This window comes from Pteropus medius, unplaced genomic scaffold (assembly GCF_902729225.1).
Source record: "Pteropus medius unplaced genomic scaffold, Ma_sr-lr_union100, whole genome shotgun sequence".
Classification (NCBI taxonomy): domain Eukaryota; kingdom Metazoa; phylum Chordata; class Mammalia; order Chiroptera; family Pteropodidae; genus Pteropus; species Pteropus medius.
The window spans coordinates 14,167,701-14,186,299 of record NW_024349804.1 but is presented as its reverse complement, the minus strand read 5'-3'; the positions used below and the strand labels follow the sequence as shown (position 1 = coordinate 14,186,299).

General features: G+C 54.1%; 1 protein-coding gene and 2 pseudogenes across 1 annotated transcript in view; 2 read left to right on the top strand and 1 right to left on the bottom strand.

Moving 5' to 3' along the window:
• FAM193A (family with sequence similarity 193 member A) overlaps window positions 1–18,599 on the top strand; it is a 99,376-nt gene that overhangs the window by 41,732 nt on the left and 39,045 nt on the right. Inside the window, 5 exon segments of the mRNA XM_039837992.1 lie at window positions 2,936–3,069; window positions 3,406–3,573; window positions 6,839–7,073; window positions 11,660–11,784; window positions 15,805–15,952. Coding sequence (XP_039693926.1) covers window positions 2,936–3,069; window positions 3,406–3,573; window positions 6,839–7,073; window positions 11,660–11,784; window positions 15,805–15,952 — 810 coding nt within the window.
• On the top strand, window positions 11,245–11,363 carry LOC120583023 (uncharacterized; annotated as a pseudogene).
• On the bottom strand, window positions 12,644–12,762 carry LOC120583030 (uncharacterized; annotated as a pseudogene).

Genomic DNA, 18,599 nt, shown 5'->3' with positions numbered 1-18,599 from the left:
TCTTATCTGAATGTTTGCCCCGGTGTGTCTTGGTTCCTGACACAAAGCCCTACAGCTCCTTTGTAATGAACTTCACAGGAGCAGTTGCTGACATTTGTCGCTACTGCCCAGAATGGTCCGATTGAGAGGACAGAACTTGGGACAGCCTCATAGAAAGATGATCGGAAGAGTGGCTTTTGGCTTTTCTTTGCTCGACACAATGCATTTGAGATTTTTTTCCTGTCGCAGCATGTCTCAGTAGCTGATCCCTTCTTCCTGCTGAGAGACGTTCCGTTGTGTGGATGAACCACAGTTTGTTTCTCCATCACCAGCAGGGACGTTGTGTTTCCTGGTTTTGGCTGTTACGAAGAAAGCTCCTGGTAGCATTTCAGTACAAGTCTCTGTGTGGACGTAGCTCATTTCTTTTTGGTAGATACCTAGGAGTGGAATTCAAGGTCATAGGATAAGTGTGTGACTACCATTGATGTGAGGAGCTGTCATGCTAATTTTCAGAGTGCTTGTCCTGTTTTCCAGCCACATATGATTGTTCCTGCTGGTCCCCACCCTCGCCAAGGCTGGGTATTGGCAGTCCCTCGTTACAGCATTCTAGTGGCTCGTCGTGTCATTGCATATACTTTTAATTTGCAGGTTCTTAATGACTTGTTGAGCATCTTTTTGAGTGCTTATTTTCCACCTGTCTCTCTTTGGTGAAGTGGCTGTTTAAATCTTCAATTTTTTCTCCCAGTGTGTGGCTTGCTTTTTCATTATCTAACATTTTTTTGAAGAACAGAAGTTTAAAATTTTGATCAAGTCAAATTTACCAATTTTTAAATGACTCGGGCCATTTGTGTTCTATGTGAGAAATCTTTGCTACTTAAGGTTACAAAGATTTTTTTTGTCTTTTTTTTTTTTTAGATGTCTTATGGTTTGAGCTTATGTATTTGATCCCTGATCCATTTTGAGTGATGTTTTGTGTCTTTTTTTTTTTTTTAAGTAACTGTCGAGGTCCATTCTTTTCGCATGGATATCTAATTGTTCTAGAACAATTTTTTGAAAATACTGTTTTTCCTCATTGAATTACTTTGGCATCTGTGTCAAAATCAGCTAATGCTGTATGTGTGGTCCCACCGCTGGACCGTGTTCCACTTCACACACATGTTTGTCTTTTTGTTAGTACCATACTATCTTGTCTCCAGAAGCTTTTTATAGTAAGTCATGAAATTAGGTAGGAGAGGTCCTCTGGCTTTGTTATTTATTTCAAAAGTGTTTTGGTTATTCTAGTAGGTCCTTTGCATTCCCATATGAAGTTGAGAATCACCTTGCCAGTTTCTGCAGAAAGGCCTGCTGAATTCTTAACCTGCATTGTGTTGAGTTATAGACCAATTTGGGGAGAATTGACATCTTAATACTGAATCTTCCAATCCATGAACATGGTATGACTGTTTTTTTATTTATTTAGGTCTTTTAACTTTATTCTTAGAATAGTTTTGTAGTCTTCAAACTACAGGCTTTGCATGTAGTGTATTGAAAAATTTCCAAAGTATTTTATTATTTTTCTTAATATTTTAAATGTTATTTCTAAAATTTTTCAGTTATTGTATATTGTCAGTATATAGCAATGCAGTTGTTTTTGTATAATTAACTCTCGTATCCTGTGAACACTTATTTATTAATTCTAGTGATTTTTCTAGAATTTTCTTTAGGATTTTCTACATAAATGATCACGTCACCTACAAATAATGTATTTCTTCCTTTCCAGTCTGTATGTCTTTTATTTTTTCTTGCCATATTCCGTGGGCTGAGCTCTCCAGTATGATGCTGACTAGGAGTAGGGTGAGCAGACCTCTGCCCTGTCCCCAGGCTTCAGGGCAAAGCAGCCAAGGATCACTAGTGGGTACGGGTCTGCGTGGGGCAGGGGCAGAGTGGGCGGGGGGGTGGAGAGCACGCCCTGCACCACGGTGACCCGGCCCGCCCCACCTGCCATGTCAGTCAGACCCATCTCCCTTCCAGTCACCTGCCGAGCCAGCCTTGTCACACTGGCAGAAACCCCGGATGTCTCATCTAGTGCATGGCTTCTCTCTCGGCCTTAGTGCCTTCGAGGATCCCCGGGGGACGTGTGGGGTGGGGGCGGCACCAGCTTGTCCTGCTTTCTTGTGCCGTCCTGGCTCTTCCTGGTACGGGAGGCTCTGGCAGGACTCATGGGTCTCCATTCTTTGTCAGGCTCTCTGACGTTCTCTTTGGTGACAGGGGCCCGAGGTCCAAGCGGGTGGCCCATAGTGAGTGGCTCCTGCTTTAGGTTTTCTTAGACCTCAGTCAGGGCTTTGCACTGGACTGTCTCCTGGGGACTCTGTTGTGACATCCCCAGACCTGCTCTGTTCCCCTGGTATAACCCCGGGGTCTGCTCCCCAGCGGGAACCTCCTCGAGTGGGTTCTCGCATGGCGACACCAGACCCTGCCCTCAGACAGCTCTCGGGACTGGCCTCACCAGGTGGGTCCTGGGGAGGCTCTGCCTTTTCAGAGTCAGATGTCGGTGTCCGAGCGCCTAGACTCCAGAGGACACGCTGCAGGCCCTCAGAAGGATTTTCTCGCACTTTGTCCGGTGGCACAGTGGGGTGGCGCCACACGTGTCTGAATGTCCTTACCAACCACCCAGCCCAGGAGTGAGACCCAGGCCCACAGAGGAGTGACAGGAGGGACAAAGTTCTCTGTGTGAGATTTCCCTCGGGCGCCTTCGTGACTCAGCTGCTTCCTGAGGTCGTTGGGGTTGGGGCAGTCACTGCCCTCCTGGGGCGTGCTGCGACTGTCAGCAGGCAGCACACAGCGCTGCCAGAGAAGGCGTTGCCACGTCGCGTCGGTCGCGCTGTCTCGGTGCGGTTCTGCGTGCTTTCTGCAAGGCACGTGCTGCCGTCGGAGTGGAGCCTCTGACCGGAACTGCTGTGCTGTTCTCTCCTCCCAGCAGGGACAAGACTTCCTCCTCCACGCGCCCCCTGGCGGGCCCCAGGCGGAGGCCGGCGGCGGGAGGCTGGCCCTGGGCACCCAGCCGCTGCCCGCGGACGCGGCGTGTGCCTGCGAGGCCTGCAGCGAGCGCAGGTACCGGTGGGCGCGGGGGCGCGGGGCGGAGCTGGAGCAGGAGGCGGCGCTTTCATAGCCGCCTGCTCGCCTGAGAGGGGGCCAGCACCGGCCCCCCTTCCTGCCCCAAGGACGAACGGGACGGTGGGGGTGGGCTGTGAGCTGCCCCTGGGCAGCCAGATGGCCAAGGTCTGGGATCCAGGCCTTCGGCCTGGCCGATTCCCGCCTGCGAGGAGGGCCTGGGGCCTCTGGAGACAGGGTCCTTGGGGATTGGGCAGCCGCGGGCTCCCTGGGTGCTGTGCGGGTGGCGTGGACTGTGTGGCCACCCTGACCTCCGGCCCTCGTGCCGCCCCGCAGAGAGATGCCTGCCGACGCAGAGCGCGAGCCGCAGCAGCTGCAGAACTACTGGTCGGAAGTGCGCTACATGGTCCGCTGCATCTACCGCCAGGCGGGCACCCCGCTGGCCGACGACCAGGACCAGTCGCTGGTGCCCGACAAGGAGGGGGTGAAGGAGCTCGTGGATAGGTACACCTTGTCCCCGTGTCACGTCCCTCCCTCCCTCCCCTCTGCCCGGTGGGCTCTCCTTTCAGGGTCTGGAGACGCTTGGCCGGCCCCCAGCAGACGGCCCAGCATAGCGGGCCCCGCGTAGGCCCGGGTTCTTGTTCCACTGAGGCTTGCTGCCTGTGTAATAAGAACGAAGCGACACGGTTCTGTCGTCTCTCGGTGCTGGGATTGGCAGGGACACAGCCGTTTGAGTACTTGCTGTGCCAGGGGTGATGCTAAGCATTTTGTCACCCTGTCACCCGAGGAGGAGAGGCAGCGTCCCATCTGCGAGGTGAGAAACGGAGGCTCTGTGCGGTCCGCAGCAGGAGAACCTCCCTGCGCGCAGGCAGGGTCCGCTGTGCCAGGCCTGCCCTGGGCGTGTCTCGCGTGTCTCACGGGAGTGGCTGACAACGCGGTGTCTGCTGCTCAGAGGGCACCTCGTGCTCGTGACAATGCAGGATTGGAGGTGCACGTGATTTTTATTCTTCGTTATAGATTGTAGCATCTTTTTTCTTTTTTTAAAATGTTTCAAATAAAAGCAATAAATTTGAGCTAGACATTTCATGGATTGATTCTCACGTTGGTTTCTTTTTCTCACGTTTTGAATGCAGCACCTTCGGGGGTTTTATGAACTCTTCTTCGATGTACACTGGAGTTTGCCCTGGAGGCAGGAGTGGTGGCTGGCCATGGCTTGTGTTAACTATTTGGTGCATTCGGCCAGTGTGTCCAGGGTTTGACCTGTGGACCTGTGCTGTTCCATGACATGGTTCCAGGTGGTGTGTGCCTTTTTCAGAAGTTAGAGTTTCCTAGTGAGTGTTAGGAAAAAGTATGTAATCTGCACATCAGACCCACACTTCACAGCTTACGAATACTTAGGAAGAAAATAAAGTAAAATAAAAGACAGCTGAAAGAAAACATTTAAATACTAGCGCAGGTGAGGGATGTTACGGCAGGGATTATGAAGGTGAGGGTTTGGATTGCTGAGGTTGGGGACAGTGTGACTCTAACACAATAAATACCCTGTGAAAGTGTCTCGCCCCCATTAGAGGTGTGTGTATGCCGTGTGTGCTGTACTTTCCTGGTCTTTGTGTCCAGAACACTCCTTTTTGCTGCCTAAATGCCGATAGATGTCAGGAAGGGCCGTCTGCGAAGCTCGCATCCAGGAGCTGCACAGCTGGTGGCGCTACCCTGGCCTCCCGCATGCTGCCCCTCGCCCCCCGCCTCACCTCTTCGTGCTCATACCTCCGTTTCTGCCGCGGGGCCTTTGCACTTGCTTTTCTCTCTGTCGGGGTCGGGCTTCCCTTTTTGGGGTTTTTCTTTTTTCTCCCTTCCCTCACTCCCGTTAGTCTCCAGTCACCTGTCTGAATCCGAGGGCTCCCCCACCCCCGTCACTCTTTACCCTGTTATCTTTTTTTTTGTTATGTTACCGCCACTGCCTAGATTTACATTGTGCATGCGCGTGAATTCTAAGCGCCGTGAGGACAGTCTGTTTACCTGGCCTCCTCACTGCCGCCGCCGTGGGTGGCCTCCCACACACGAGTGCCAGCGTGCGTTGGATGTGCGTGCGAGTGAGTCCGCAGCAGCGTTAGCACATTTCTCACTCTTGGTCGTGTAACTTTTCAAAATCTGTCGGCGAGAGTACCACACAGTCATTTCATTAAATTTATGAGATGCAGAGATGGACAAAGAAGTAGGGTACAGACGTGCGCACAATCTCACTGTGCCGACGGAGGAGGCATCCAGTCTGTGTTTAAGTTCGAGGGTCCCTGTGTCATTTGAGTCTTGCGTGGCTTTCCTTTAAACGGGTGAAATACATTCTGTTTCAGAGGACAGTTGTTACACTAGATTGTTCTGCCAAAAACTTAATTTGCCTATCTGAAACGTACTAACCGCAGCGGGAGTTCCACCAAGTTTTACTCTTTTTCTAGCCACATGTTATATAAGACAGGGTCCCCAGCCCCCGGGCTGTGGACCAGTACTGGTCCGTGGCCTGTTAGGGACCTGGCCGCACTGCAGGAGGTGAGTGAGCGAAGCTTCATCTTTGTTTGGAGCTGCTCCCCAGCTCCACCTCAGATCGTCAGGCATTCGATGCTCATAGGAGCAGCGGTCCCTGGTGCCACAAAGGCTGGAGACTGCTGAATAAGGCACCCCTTGTTCCGTTGCAGGATTCTACTAGGCTCTTGTCTCTTGAAGCCTGGTGGGGTGGTAATTTTAAAATGGACTAGGTGACGACTTAAGGTTTTCCCTTTGGACTAAACGTGGTGTCCAGCAGGTGAAAGTATCCATTATATAAAATCCAGGAACTGCAGCTTGATGGGTTTCACAGCTCGTGTCTAATAAAGTGCCCCCCTCCCCCCCGGTGAGGGGCTGTGGGCAGATGGGGCTGCTGCTTGGGTGGTCCAAGGCGTCCGTCCCGGGCTCCTCGGAGGCACGCAGGTGCAGTGATGCCAGGTACTGTAGCGCGAGTCAGGAAGGAAATTCACAAAAGCGTTATGTGGCCTGGTGGGGGGGCACATGTTAATTCTTTTTTAGCGTTTCAGCTTACAAATTTTATTTTATGTACTTTTATTGTTTTTTTGATGGGGTAATTAAAAAAGAGATACACTGTCTCTAAGTTTCCTCTGATCATAAAAATAAGCCCTCTTGGGTTGTGTACTGACTTCTGGAAAGAAGGGAGGAGCAGCCTGCCCAGCCCTCCAGCCTCAGGACCCTCTGTTGGGGTCGTTTTTTTCACCTGTTAGTTAACACATCGGCATTCAAAAATAACTGTCTTCAGTCTCCTGTGTTTTCAATAGTCCAGTGCTTGAGGAGGCGCATCTGAAGCCAGCTGCTGAGGCGCTGGTGTGTCCTCTCTGCCACCTGCTGGCTGTGTGAGTTCCAACAACTTACCCAGCCTGTGCGGGCCTCAGTGCTCAGTACTGGGAGATGGGGCCCGCCGGGCGGGGTGGCTGAGTTGGTACGTGTGGGAGACAGAGCCCGCGCAGAGTAAGCTGGCAGTAAGTGTCGGGTTTTCTCTCCGTTAACGGGGGACCTGGGGAAGCTGCAGACAGGCTGCCCGGTCCCCGTCTGTTGAATGGGGTGGTTGATTGTACCTCTCACGAGTCGTGAGAAGGTGTGTGGTGGTCATCGTTGCAGGTGGGCTCCTGTGGAAAGGCTTCAAGAAAGTTGCTCACAGATATAAAACGGCCCCCTCGAGGGGACCTGTGGGGGACCCCGGGGGAGTGGTGACACTCTCTTTTCTGTGCAGGCTCTGCGAGAGGGACCCCTACCAGCTGTACCAGCGGCTGGAGCAGCAGGCCAGAGAGTACGTGCTGGAGATGAAGGTCCGGCTCCTGCGGCAGCTGTCGGCCGCGTCCAAGGTGAAGGCGCCCGCGTCCCTGCAGGGCCCCCCGCAGGCGCACCGCTTCATCTCCCTGCTGCTCGAGGAGTACGGCGCGCTGTGCCAGGCCGCCCGCACCGTCAGCACCTTCCTGGGCACGCTGGTGAGAGCGCCCTCTGCCCTGCGCCGGCACCCCGGGAGCAGCTCCCTGCGGCTCCCCCAGGCTGCCGGGCTCGAGAGCGCGAGTGCATGGCACGCGGTGGCGCGGCCTGGAAACTCTGGGGAGCTCGAGGCCTGGGGGCAGGCGTGGTGAGGACAGCCGTGTGCGGTGACAGCAAGCAGAGGAGTGGCCTCCATCGTCGGCCGCTAACTGCTGTCCCTGTAGACAGGCTCGACTGCCCAGCGCGGGTTCAGGGTGCCATCCCCACCCTGCAGGCATCTCGCTGTCCCAACGAAGGGGATAGACGGTGTCCCTCTGGGTCTCGGGCCACCTCCACAGGGAGCACGGATGGGTGAGCGGGTGGGTGCAGGGGACTCACAGCTTGTGGAGACCAGGCAGGCCGGGGTGGGTCTGACCGGCCTCCGCGCCCTGCTGGTTGGGAGGTGACCACGCTCCCCAGAGAGACTGGCCTCTCCTCCCCTGTCTGGCACAGAAGCACCCGTTAACCAGCAGTCTACGGCTTCTCCTCATCGCTCACATTTCATTAGATGGTGCTTCACCGGACCAGAGTGGGGTGCTCGCTTAGTGGTAAAGCTACGTTTTGAAGCAGTAGTGGCCTGCTCCGTGCGACTGAGTGCGATGGCTTTCCTGTGGCGCTGCAGTCGATAGCCTTTCTCACTAGGAAATTATACACACACACGGTTTTGCAGAGTCGTTTCAGGGGCTCGGACGTCCTCCTGCATCGCTGCCACTCCTGACGCGACTGCCTGAGCCCCGGAGCAGAGCCCTCGCTGTGAGAAAGGGAGCTGGCACGTGGCGGGGGCCCACGTCACCCGGCCTTGCCTTTGGGGCCTGGCTCTGTGTCACGCGTCTCTTGAAACGCGTCCCTCCCACGTCACACTGAGAGTCTGGGTCTCCGAGGGCGTGAGCCGGGTTTGGCGTATGTCCTGCCGTGCAAACCCGGCCCACAGAGCAGTGAGGACGGCGGCCATGCCCAGGCCTGCGGCCTTCGTACGCGCCCTCCCTGCCAAGTCGGGGGCGCTGCTCCCACAGCCAGCGGAAGTGGATGTGAACTGTGCTCATTGGAGCGAATTAGCGATTTACAGGGACACCTTTTGTGGTTCAGAGAAAACTCAGGAACTTCGAGCGCAGCACACGGTGTCTGGGTGGTGATTCGTTTCCCTTCTATGCCCACAGAGGTGTCCAGTGTGGGTCTCGGGGCCCAGCAGACGGGACCTGCCCTCGTCCCTCCCAGGGAGACAAGTGAATCGCTGCCTGACAAACCCAAACTAGATGAAATCTTTTAAAGCAAATTCCTCAGATGGCGTGAGAGGCAAGAAGCCTCGGGGCTGAGAAATTCATGGGCTCAAAAGCTGACATTCACCCAACCCCAGGAGACGGGGTACAGCCTAAGTGCACCCCGGGACCCGGGACCACCGATGATCTTACCCTTGGTGTAAGCGTGAAGGAGGGACCCACGCACTGGAAGGGTGGCGAGGACACGCCCCTCATGGCTGGAGTGGGCGGGTGGGGAGGCACAGCTTCCCAGAGGTTCTGTCACCGTAAGCTTGCTGCCACATAAGTATGTGGTCTGAACACCATTGATGCGGCGTGAAAAATTTGAGCCTAGAAGTGACTTCACAGTGACCCAGTCCATAGAAAAATTTACCATTTATCTCAAAAACCTTTTTTTGGTTGAGGGTGTTCAAAGCGGGATCCGAGGTTTGTGAATTTATCACGTCGCCCTTCCAGGCCCTCCCCGTGATCTCGGCACTGTGCAGGGTTCGCAGAGCTGCATTAGGATAAAGCCCGTCTCAGAGCAGGAGGTTCTCAGCAGTTTGGGACTTTGGGCTCTTGAAACTTAAACACCAAGGTCCCCAGAGAGCTTTGCTTATGTAGGTTTCATTCTATTTAAAAGAGAAATTTAAAAATATTTATTGTTACTTTAAAAATAACAACCCTATCACGTAAATAGCAAATTTTAAATAAAAAGTGACTTTTTCAAAACAACATATTTATTAAGAAAAGAAGGTGGTGTTTACATTCCTGCACGCTTCAGGCGGGGCTCAGAAGAGAACACCCAGCTTCTCGTGCCCGCTCCGCCCTCAGCCTGTTGTCCTGGGCTGCTCGGCTGCGGCAGCTGGAGTCACAGCCTCACAGAAGCATATCTGGGAGAGGGAGGGACGTTTCAGAAGCCTCCGGTTGATCGGGGATGTTCTGAAGGTTCACCAGGGCCGAGTGCTCTTTAATCGCCGGCTGCAGTGGAGTCTGAACCTGGGCGTGGAGCTGACCGCGTGCTGCACGTCCGACCCCCTGGCTCACTGGGTGGCGAGTCTTCGGCCCCAGGACACTCCAGATAGAATTGACTGCCCCTCGTCCGAAGGCCTTTGAGCGCAGAGAGCTGCAAGGCCACCGTGGCGGGCACGAGTGTTCCGCGCTTCTGATTTTTGCCGGAAAACTCAGATTTGATGATTGGCCACAAACAGGATCCGTTGTTTCCCTAGAAACAGCAGGTTCACGTGCTGTGCAGACTTGATGGCTGATCCTCTGCCACCTCCTCCAGCTGCTCCACAGACAGCGCCCCGTTCCGAAGCCACGGACGACACGCACACGGGAAGGCACTTCCCGGAACGCACTCGTGGGCTCGTCCCTCCTGCCCCGCCCAGCGCCAAGTCTCGTCCTCGCCCAGGCTCGCCGCTCATAGCAGCGGTGACAGCACGTGTCCCGCAGCCCCAGTGCCCACTTGCCCCGGGCAGGTTGCTCGGCCTCCCTGGGCGGCCACTGGCCTGTGTGAGGCGTGGCAGTGGCAGCAAGTTCAGGGTCACTGCCGCTGCTGAGAGCACCACCGCCCTCGGGCGCCGCACTGCCAGCACGCGTAGCAGACCCTGTCGACGATCGATGGCGAAGCGAGTGTGGCATCTGCGGTCTCTCTCGCCTGCCTCAGCCAGAGGTGTGCTTTCAGTTCGCGTGGAAATGCCGCGCCCGTCCTCAGAGCTGCCTTCGCCCGGTGACCCTTCGTTAGCGTCAGTTCACAATGCCACAGCTGTGGCCCCAGTGTTGTGACTCAGTGCCCAGGCACTCCCAGGCTGGCCGGCAGGGGCATTGGCCGTGTCCCAGAGATTTACTGGGGCGCCCAGCAGGACCTGGACTCTCCTGGGGCGCCTGCCCTGCACCCCCTCAGCTGGCCGGGCTGCTCTGCTGTTTACCTGGTCTTCCCAGCTTCGCTGTGCTGAGTGCCAGTTTCAAGGAGCGCTGGGCGTGGAGCGGGAGTGAGGAACTTGAGGTCTGGGCAAAGCATGGGGCAGGATCGCAGATGGCACCATGGGGGCTGAGGTCCTCTGCGGACGGCACAGGCTCCTTGCTGAACCGGCTCCATGTTCCCAGGGCACACAGAGGACCAACTGGCGGACTGGCGTCTGCACGTGCAGGGCAGTGCCCCTGTGTGCTCTCGGCGGCATCGCGCACACGTGTCGGGGGCAAGGGCTGGCCACCCGACGTGTTCTCAGCCCCGGGCCAGCCAGTTGTCAGGATGAAATGACGGAATCGTCTCGTGTGGGTCATTCAGGGATGTCTCCAGCTGTGAGCGTGTCAGCGCGGCCGAGTCGCATGTGGGGGAGACTGCCGATGCGGTGACTGCAGATCCCGCTTCCGTTAGGGGAGGGGCCCCAGACGGAGGGCCACTGCAGCACGGGGAAGGGTGCGCGGGGCTCATGCTGGGAGCCCAGGGCCCACAGTTGTAGCAAGTGAGGTGAGCTGAAAGCAGACGCCGCGTTGCGGGCGCAAGGCCGTCTGTCCTGCTCACCTTGTGTGGAGGGTAAGGGGACATCACTCCTGATGCCACTCCCTGTGACGGCCGGCGTGCTCCCGAATGTCTGAATGCTATCTGAGTAATGGATGAGTCTGCCTGCATTCATTAGAGAGTCAGAAGACCCAAGTGTCACCACTGGAGAAGTGACTTGCGTCCGTCAGCATGGGGGATTTCCCAGGGTGGGCAAGAAGGCGGTTGTCCTTTGGCATCGAAGGATTTGTATGCGTTTAGATTGTCGGAAAAGTAGGCCTTTCAGTACATTCGAAAGCCTACTAAGGACGTGGTTCTGTAGTGTAGCGGTTAGCAAGTCTGCTTTCCACGCAGAAGGCGCGGAAAGTTCACGCCCCAGTGGATCCACAGTTCATGGTCTACAGCCACGCCACCCTGAACAAGCCCGATCCCGTCTGATCTCGGAGGCTAAGCAGGGTCAGGCCTGGATAGTACTTGGATGGGAGACCACCTAGGAAGACCGGGTGCTGTGGGCATAAAAAAATTATTTAAAAAAAAAAAAGAATAATAAGGAATGACATCAAACACGTGCCGACGTTTCTCTTCTTTCTCTCCCTTCCTCCTCTGTGTGGGTCACTTAGAAGGGAGCCCTGGCGAGCTGTGTCTCCATCAGGGTCTACTTGGGGACATACAGGGACCATCGCTCCTCTTACACAGCATTTCTGGGCCTGTGTGGAAGGGGGAAGGAAGGGGGAGGGAGAAGGGTCATGGGAGTTCTTCAGTCTTTTTAGTCATCAGCTCAGTACGTCTTGTGTTTATCTTTTTTGACTAGGAAAATGAGCACTTAAAGAAGTTCCAGGTGACTTGGGAGCTACACAATAAGCACCTGTTTGAAAATCTGGTCTTCTCGGAGCCCCTTCTCCAGAGCAACTTGCCAGCCCTGGTGTCGCAGATCAGGTATGTGGTCGTCTGCGTGTCCCAAGCTGTGACGGCGTGGTCTTCCCCCTGTGCTGCAGCACATGAGCACCTTAGCACCACTGCACCCTGGGGGTTCTTGCTGGAAAGATCGCCAGGCTTGGAGGAGAATATGGTTTGAGCATAAAACTCAAAACCCAAACAGTAACATGACTAAACTTTAAAATAGCAAACCCAGTATTAATGCTCCTAAGATTTAACACCAGAAATTACTCAAGGCTGTGATAAACATAGAATTTGACCTTGACGAGACTCACGCTTGACCACGTGGCCATGCTGTGGCACTCACTGTGGGAATGGGAGAGGGCGGGAGGCAGGCTCCAGCACGGGTGTGAGGTGCCAAGGGGCTCCCGGCACTGGGGCAGGGTGTCTCTCGAATGTTCCTGGACACCTTGGTTCATGGCCTGGCTTATGCTTACTGGTGTGGAGCGTCTGTGCTCCGTGTGCTGAGACGCGTACCAAGCGTGCGTTCGGCATTCGTCCTGGTGACGGTGGAAATGAAGACAGCTGGCTGTGTGCTCCGCTGGGAGGCGGCTCCTCATGGGTCTGCTGTCACTCTGCACTGCTAAGCCAGGTGGGGGACTTTGCTTCTTATCTGCTCACCACGTGTGAACAGATTTCCCCACTTCGGACACATCAGAGCAGCACAGCTGAAGTCAACTACATTAAAATGTCCAAGTGAAATGCAGTTGCACCTGACTCCAAAGAAGGGAAATTATGTATGTATGTATGTATGTATGTATTTATTTATTATTTTTTAGGCGAGGCATCCCTTGGTTGACCTCACAGATCGCAAGGACCTTGTCAGCGTACAATCCCTTATTATTATTGTTATTACTTCTGCCTGCAGCACCTGGTCTTCCTAGGTGGTCTCCCATCCAAGTACTAACTGGGCCCGACCCTGCTTAGCTTCCGAGATCACATGGGCTCGGGCACGTTCAGGGAGGCACGGCTGTAGACGGGAAATGATTTTTCAATAAATAAATTATCGTCATAGCTGACTTACGTACACACCAGTCACCTTTTTCCTTCTCGAAACCCACGTATTAACCCAGTCCTTATTTTCTGTCTTCCGAAATCCTGTCTGAGGGTTCTTGACTGTTCCCGCTTCACACCCTCACATCCGGGGAAAGAATAACCTTACAAGCCATTCATGAAGCACGGTGGAGATGAGATCAGAGCAGTGTCACTCAAGTGTGGCCTGTGCTCTGGTCGGTTCCTGACCCGCACCCTTTCCCTGCTGTGTCCACTCGAAAGTGTCCGTTAGGTGTCGTGCTGGGTGCAAGGAGACCGGACATCCCAGCTGCGCCCCTCCTGGAGGGAGGGGTCAGGACAGTGCTGGAAGCCATGAGTTCGAGACGCATAACCTGGTTTTGTCTCTAGTTGCTACGTTCACATCCAGCATGAGCACTGCGTTTTAAAGAAACGTGCGTCTTGGTGGGAAGGGGTTCTTACAGTGAGAATCCAGGGTATTCAGTGTGGTTTTTTCTTTTCTGGTGCGTCAGTGAGTTTGACGAGCCTGTCAAACTGTGGGTGGGCGACAGAAACCTTAAACGTGTCATAAAGCTCCTTGTTCTCCTGTGCCCGTTTCGGATTTCTGACGCGCTCGTTTCGGATGGTCAGACTCCCGGTCACAGCATGTCCGTCTGCAGTGCCAGCGCCGGGGTCCCGCTGCAGATGGCAGGGGAAAGAGGGACACGGCACGTTCCCCAGGAGAGGCGGTGCTGTCACTGTCCCTGCAGATTCCAGTCGGACCGAGAATCAGCCACATTTGAGCTTCTGGTGTAAATGTGCACGTAACAACTTAGAAAAGTTCTGCAGCGAGTTATACGCAAACGCCGCCTCCTGAGGCAGTGGCTGCCTCAGTAGCACATAAAATCCATAGCCGGAGTTAGTATGGATGCTTTGTCTCTGTTCCGTATTTGTTTAACTTTATTGTAAAGTAAATCCAGATAAAGGAAAGTGCAGTAAGCAGATGTATGGCTTGATGAACTGTTAGCAGTAGGCCCCAGCCAAGCCCGCGCGCACGGCCGCCGCGTGCCTGCCCTCTACTGACCGTCCTGCCGCTCGAGTGCGCGGCTACAGTCTTGCCTGGCTTTTAGTTTATGAAAGCTATTTCTCTCTTTTTAACAGCTTTATTGAGATGTAATTCACTACCGTACAGCTCATTCATTTAGAGTATACAATTCAAAGGCTGTTGGTATATTACACGATTAATTTTCTAAAATTATAGTCAAAAATATATTCTACAACTTGCAGTTTTAGCCACTTTTAAGTGTATAATTCAGTAGCATTACTATGTTCACAGTGTGGCCACCATCACCGGTGTCTATTTCCAGAACCTTTCGTCAGTGCAAACAGAGACTGTCAACGTTAACCAGTGACCTCTACCCCTCCTTTTCGCCGAGGTCTTTTGAGATTCCTTAATCTGCAGACCCCACACCCCAGCCCCTTTTCCCTTACAACTTACCTGTTGAAGACCCGGAGCCGTTTGTCACGTAGCGATGTCCAAGTCTTGGTCCTGCAGCCCCCACTCACGGAGCATCCGCCTCCACCTCTGCCACCTGCAAACTGGCGGCAGGCCCACAGGCTCCCGTCACACTCCACGTCCGTCCCCGCGGCGAGACTGGGAGCCTCAGTGTCTGCCTGTTTGCCGCGGTGGACATTAGGCACTATGACTTAAATTAGTTTTTATTTAAACGTATAATATCAACTGTTAGGGAAGATTTTAATTGGGCTCGTTAAATAAACTGAAACTGATTTTCATTCTCCTGATCACTTGTCTCACACATCTGATTTGTAACAGGGATTAGCTTGAGTAGCTTTCCATGACGCTTTCGTGCTTTTGCAGAGTTAACCTTTAGAGAGAGAGCTGTTTTCCGAGCCATTGTTGTTTGACCCTGAGGACGCTGCCTGCGTCCTGTTTCTTTGGGACTCCAGGCCAGCTCCGCTACTGTGCCTACCGACTGGGTTCCTCTGGCCTCACCAGAGTGGCCCGGGACCCCTGCAGGCTTTGCCGTCCGTCGGCACACAGTAGGATCTGCATCACGGTCCAGTAGGAGCGGGGTGAGGAGCACACGCGACCTTTGCCTGGGCCTCTAGCCTCCCAGTTCCTGAGGCGGTCAGTGGGGCAGGTGGCTGCACGGAGGAGGAGGCGGTTTGCGTGAAGAGCGGACGTCAGTCCTGATGAGGACGGTCGCAGGAGCAGGAGTGCTCTGCAGGGGGACAGAAGACTGTCCCCAGGTGGTGTGTGGTGCCCACAGGAGCCTCCGAGCGTCTCTGGCCTCTGTGTCTTGAGGACTTTCGTTTCTCGTGGTGGAGACAGCCTTAGAGCCGGCTCTGACTCTGGAATTCTGTCGGCAGGTCTGCATCGCAGTCACTTTGGTTGCTTTAAACGTTGCTACGTTTAGACGTTAAGAAAGCAGATGGTGTCTGACGAGAGCCTGCGCGTCGACCCAGGCGCCTCCCTCTCCCAGGCCGGCCCCCGGCTCCACGTCTCCTTTCTCGGAAGCGTAGGCGTCTCATTGTTTAGCCGTGTGTATGTCTTTTCTGTCTATATTCTGATTTGCCATCTTACTATCTTTCTTAACGAGATGTAACGTGGGATGGATGACAGTATAGTTATGTTTCTTCGTTTGAATCGGATTCTCTGGTTGACTTGACTGGAAGAGCAGGTCCGGCGGCATTGGCCGTCAGACGCCTCTCTCTCTTGGGTCGGTGTGTGTCATCGGGGCATAGCTGGCCACCCTCACTGCGTGCGCCGGTCCCAGGGCTGCGTCTTTTGGGAGCGGCGACAGTCACCACTGATTCTTTTCTTAGGAGCTGTTACTTCTTTGAGCTTCTCTATGCCAGATTCTGTTCTGGGTGGCTTGCAAACGAACTTAGTGTCCAGTAGCGTGCCATTTGCCCTGTGGGGAGGGGAGGCGACGAACAGCAGCAACCTCCGGTGGCTGGCCCCGAGCCCCCGGACCGCTTCCTGGGCTGAAGGGCCTCTCTCCGTAGGCTGGGGACCACGACGCACGACAGCTGCGGCGAGGACACGTACGGCGCCTTGCTGCAGCGCTTCCAGCGCTCGGAGGAGGAGCTGCGCAGGGTGGCCGGGGAGTGGCTGGAGTGCCAGAAGAGGATCGACGCCTACGTGGACGAGCAGGTGAGAGCCGCCGCCAGACCGTGAGGCCTGCGGGAGCCTCTGGGGCCTTGGGGGCTGCCGAGTCCTGTCGTTCCTGGAAGCGTTTACGGAGCAACCTGCCCTTCAGAGCCTGGGGTGCACGGAAGAGCAGGATCCTCAGCGCCCACTCTCTCTCCGTTCCTAATCTGCCAGAGAGGGAGTGCAGACACAGACGGTTGTGTCGGGCAGGTGACGTTCAGAATGGTGGAGGACAGGGAAGCAGGGCTCCAGGGTTAGGTGGGGCCTGAAGGGCAGGGATGCCTGATCAGCCGGAGCCTCGCAGGTGACACGGAGCGGGGCTTCCAGATGGCACCCCAGCCCGCCACCTCTGTTCAATTCTTCCCTAAACATGCGCTGCTGCCAGCTCCTTGTAGGAGGCCAGCGGGGCCCTCCCAGCCCGGGGTGTGCCGATCGCACGCTGTTCTGGTCGTCTTTTGTGTCCTGGATGACGGCTTCGTAGTTTCTACACGTCTTCCCGAGTCTGCACCTGGGTATTCTGTGGTTTGGGGTCTGGGGTGAGTGGCATCTTCATGGCGAATAGACTCCCCAACATCCGTGCTGGTGCGTGTGGCAAAACCGGGCCGCGTCGCGTCCAGCCGCCTCGCCAAGCTCCGTCTGCGCTGCAGTAGGTCTCGAGCTGCTCGCCCTAAGCTGCCGGGAGACCATGGTGTCTTCTGCAGATAAGGACCGTTTTGGTCTCATCTCCAGCGTCTCAACTTCAGCGTTTTCGAAGTTCGTCACGAGTGGCGGCGTTGCTCACGGCATCCACATTCAGCTCCTGGCTTCAGGGGAGTTTGCACATTTCACCTTGATGCCCGCCTGCAGACTGTGATACTTTCTAGCAAATTAAAGAAGTTTCCTTTTTTGAGCTTATTTATAAGGTTATTTTTGTTTAAAAAAAAAAAAAGGATATTGAATTTGTATGTTTTTTCTTATTTTATATATTTCTGAAAGAATCGAGATTCGATTTCCTAATTTTGAGACATCCTTGCATTCCTGGGAGTAAACCCTACTCGATTATATTATTTTTTAATCCATTTTTAGATTTGATTACCTGCTGCTTTATTTCGGATTTTTGCATCTGTATTCCGAGGCATTGTGGAGTTTTCGTCTTTGAGGTCTTGTCCGTTTTGTGTGAAGTTACTGCTAGTCTCAGAGGATGAATTGAGACACTTGCCATGTTCGTTCAGTTTGCAGGAACAGCTTAGATTTTCTGTTGCACGAGGACTCGGTAGAGGGGCCTGGTTCGTTTCTGTGGCGGGGAAGAACAAGGAAGGTCGCTCTCCGTCCCCTGTTCAGCTCACGTTACGTTTGGTGCTCTGTGTTGGGTTCTCGGCTTCACGCGTGAGCTTCACAATTTGGTATTTGCCCAGGAACTCGCCCTTGTCATTCAGGTGGAGGGTCCCGCGCTTGTGCTTAGGGGAGGCAGTGAACAGGGGCGGCATGGCGGCTGTGAGGGCCTCTCTCTGTCACACTTTGGAGAGAGCGCTTTCTCCTCCGAAAGAAGAGCCCTGTCCTCGGCGTGGGGGCCGCAGGGCGCGGGCGGCGGTGTGCCTATCGCCCCACTGTTTCGGAGGGGTGCCATGGAGCTGCTGACATGTCGAGAGAAGCCAGCAGCTGGCACTGCTAGGTGAAACCTCAAAGCTGCTTCAGGGCGACCCAGCTTTCAGACATTGCGCAGGCCACACAGAGTAGCCCGGAGCCCCTGGCGGCAGCCCCAGTCTGGATGCGGGGAGTGTGAGTTGTACAAGCGTTTTCTCTGGTGGCTCAGAAGACTTGCCCGTGTCGCGGGTCCTCCCACCCCACTGCTTCTGCGGTGCCCTCTCGTCCCTGTTCAGTTGCAGACAGGGCTGGGGAACCAAGTCGCGGGTTCAGTGACCACATTTGCTTCTTCGTGTTCCCTGTACTGGCCGGTGTTACCTTCGGTTCCTTCCCACCTTATTGGTTTCTTGTTTTGTTCTTTTGGCTTCTTACATTAAATGCATACGTCTCAGTCTTTTTTTGTTCTATTTTGTTCTGTTCTGTTCTCTAATGCATTTAAACCTATACTTTTTTTCCCACGTGTTGGGCACATCTCATAAAATTTGATTCGTGGGGCTTTTATTGTGAATTATTTCTAAACAGACCAATTTCAACTTTGATTTTTTCTCTAATAGTTGAAACTATTTAAAATTCTCCTCAAATGTGTGGGTTTTATTCTTTGAAATTATTTTTGACTTGTTTTAGAGGATTTTTGTTATATTTTCTTGCCTTTAGGATTGAATATATTCATCCTCCCATTTTCTCCTACTATTTTATAAAATATGGTTCCCGTTTCTATCCTTTTAGTGGTTACTTTTAAGTTTTTGATAAGTATAAGACTACTTTTAGGTAAACATCAAGATTTGGGAGTAGGACAGAGCCTGGGGCCTATTTTTAGTTTCTTGTTTTGTTTTACTCGTGGTAAACGCACAGGTCATAACGTTTACCATCTTAACCGTATCTGGGTACAGTGTACTTAGGAAAAAGTGCGCAGCTCAGTGGCATCGTGTGCGTGCGCAGTGCTGTGACCATCCCACCGCCGTCTCCAGGACCCCCGTCCCGCCAAACTGACCCTCTGCCCATTAAACAGCAGCTCGGCTCCCCCAGG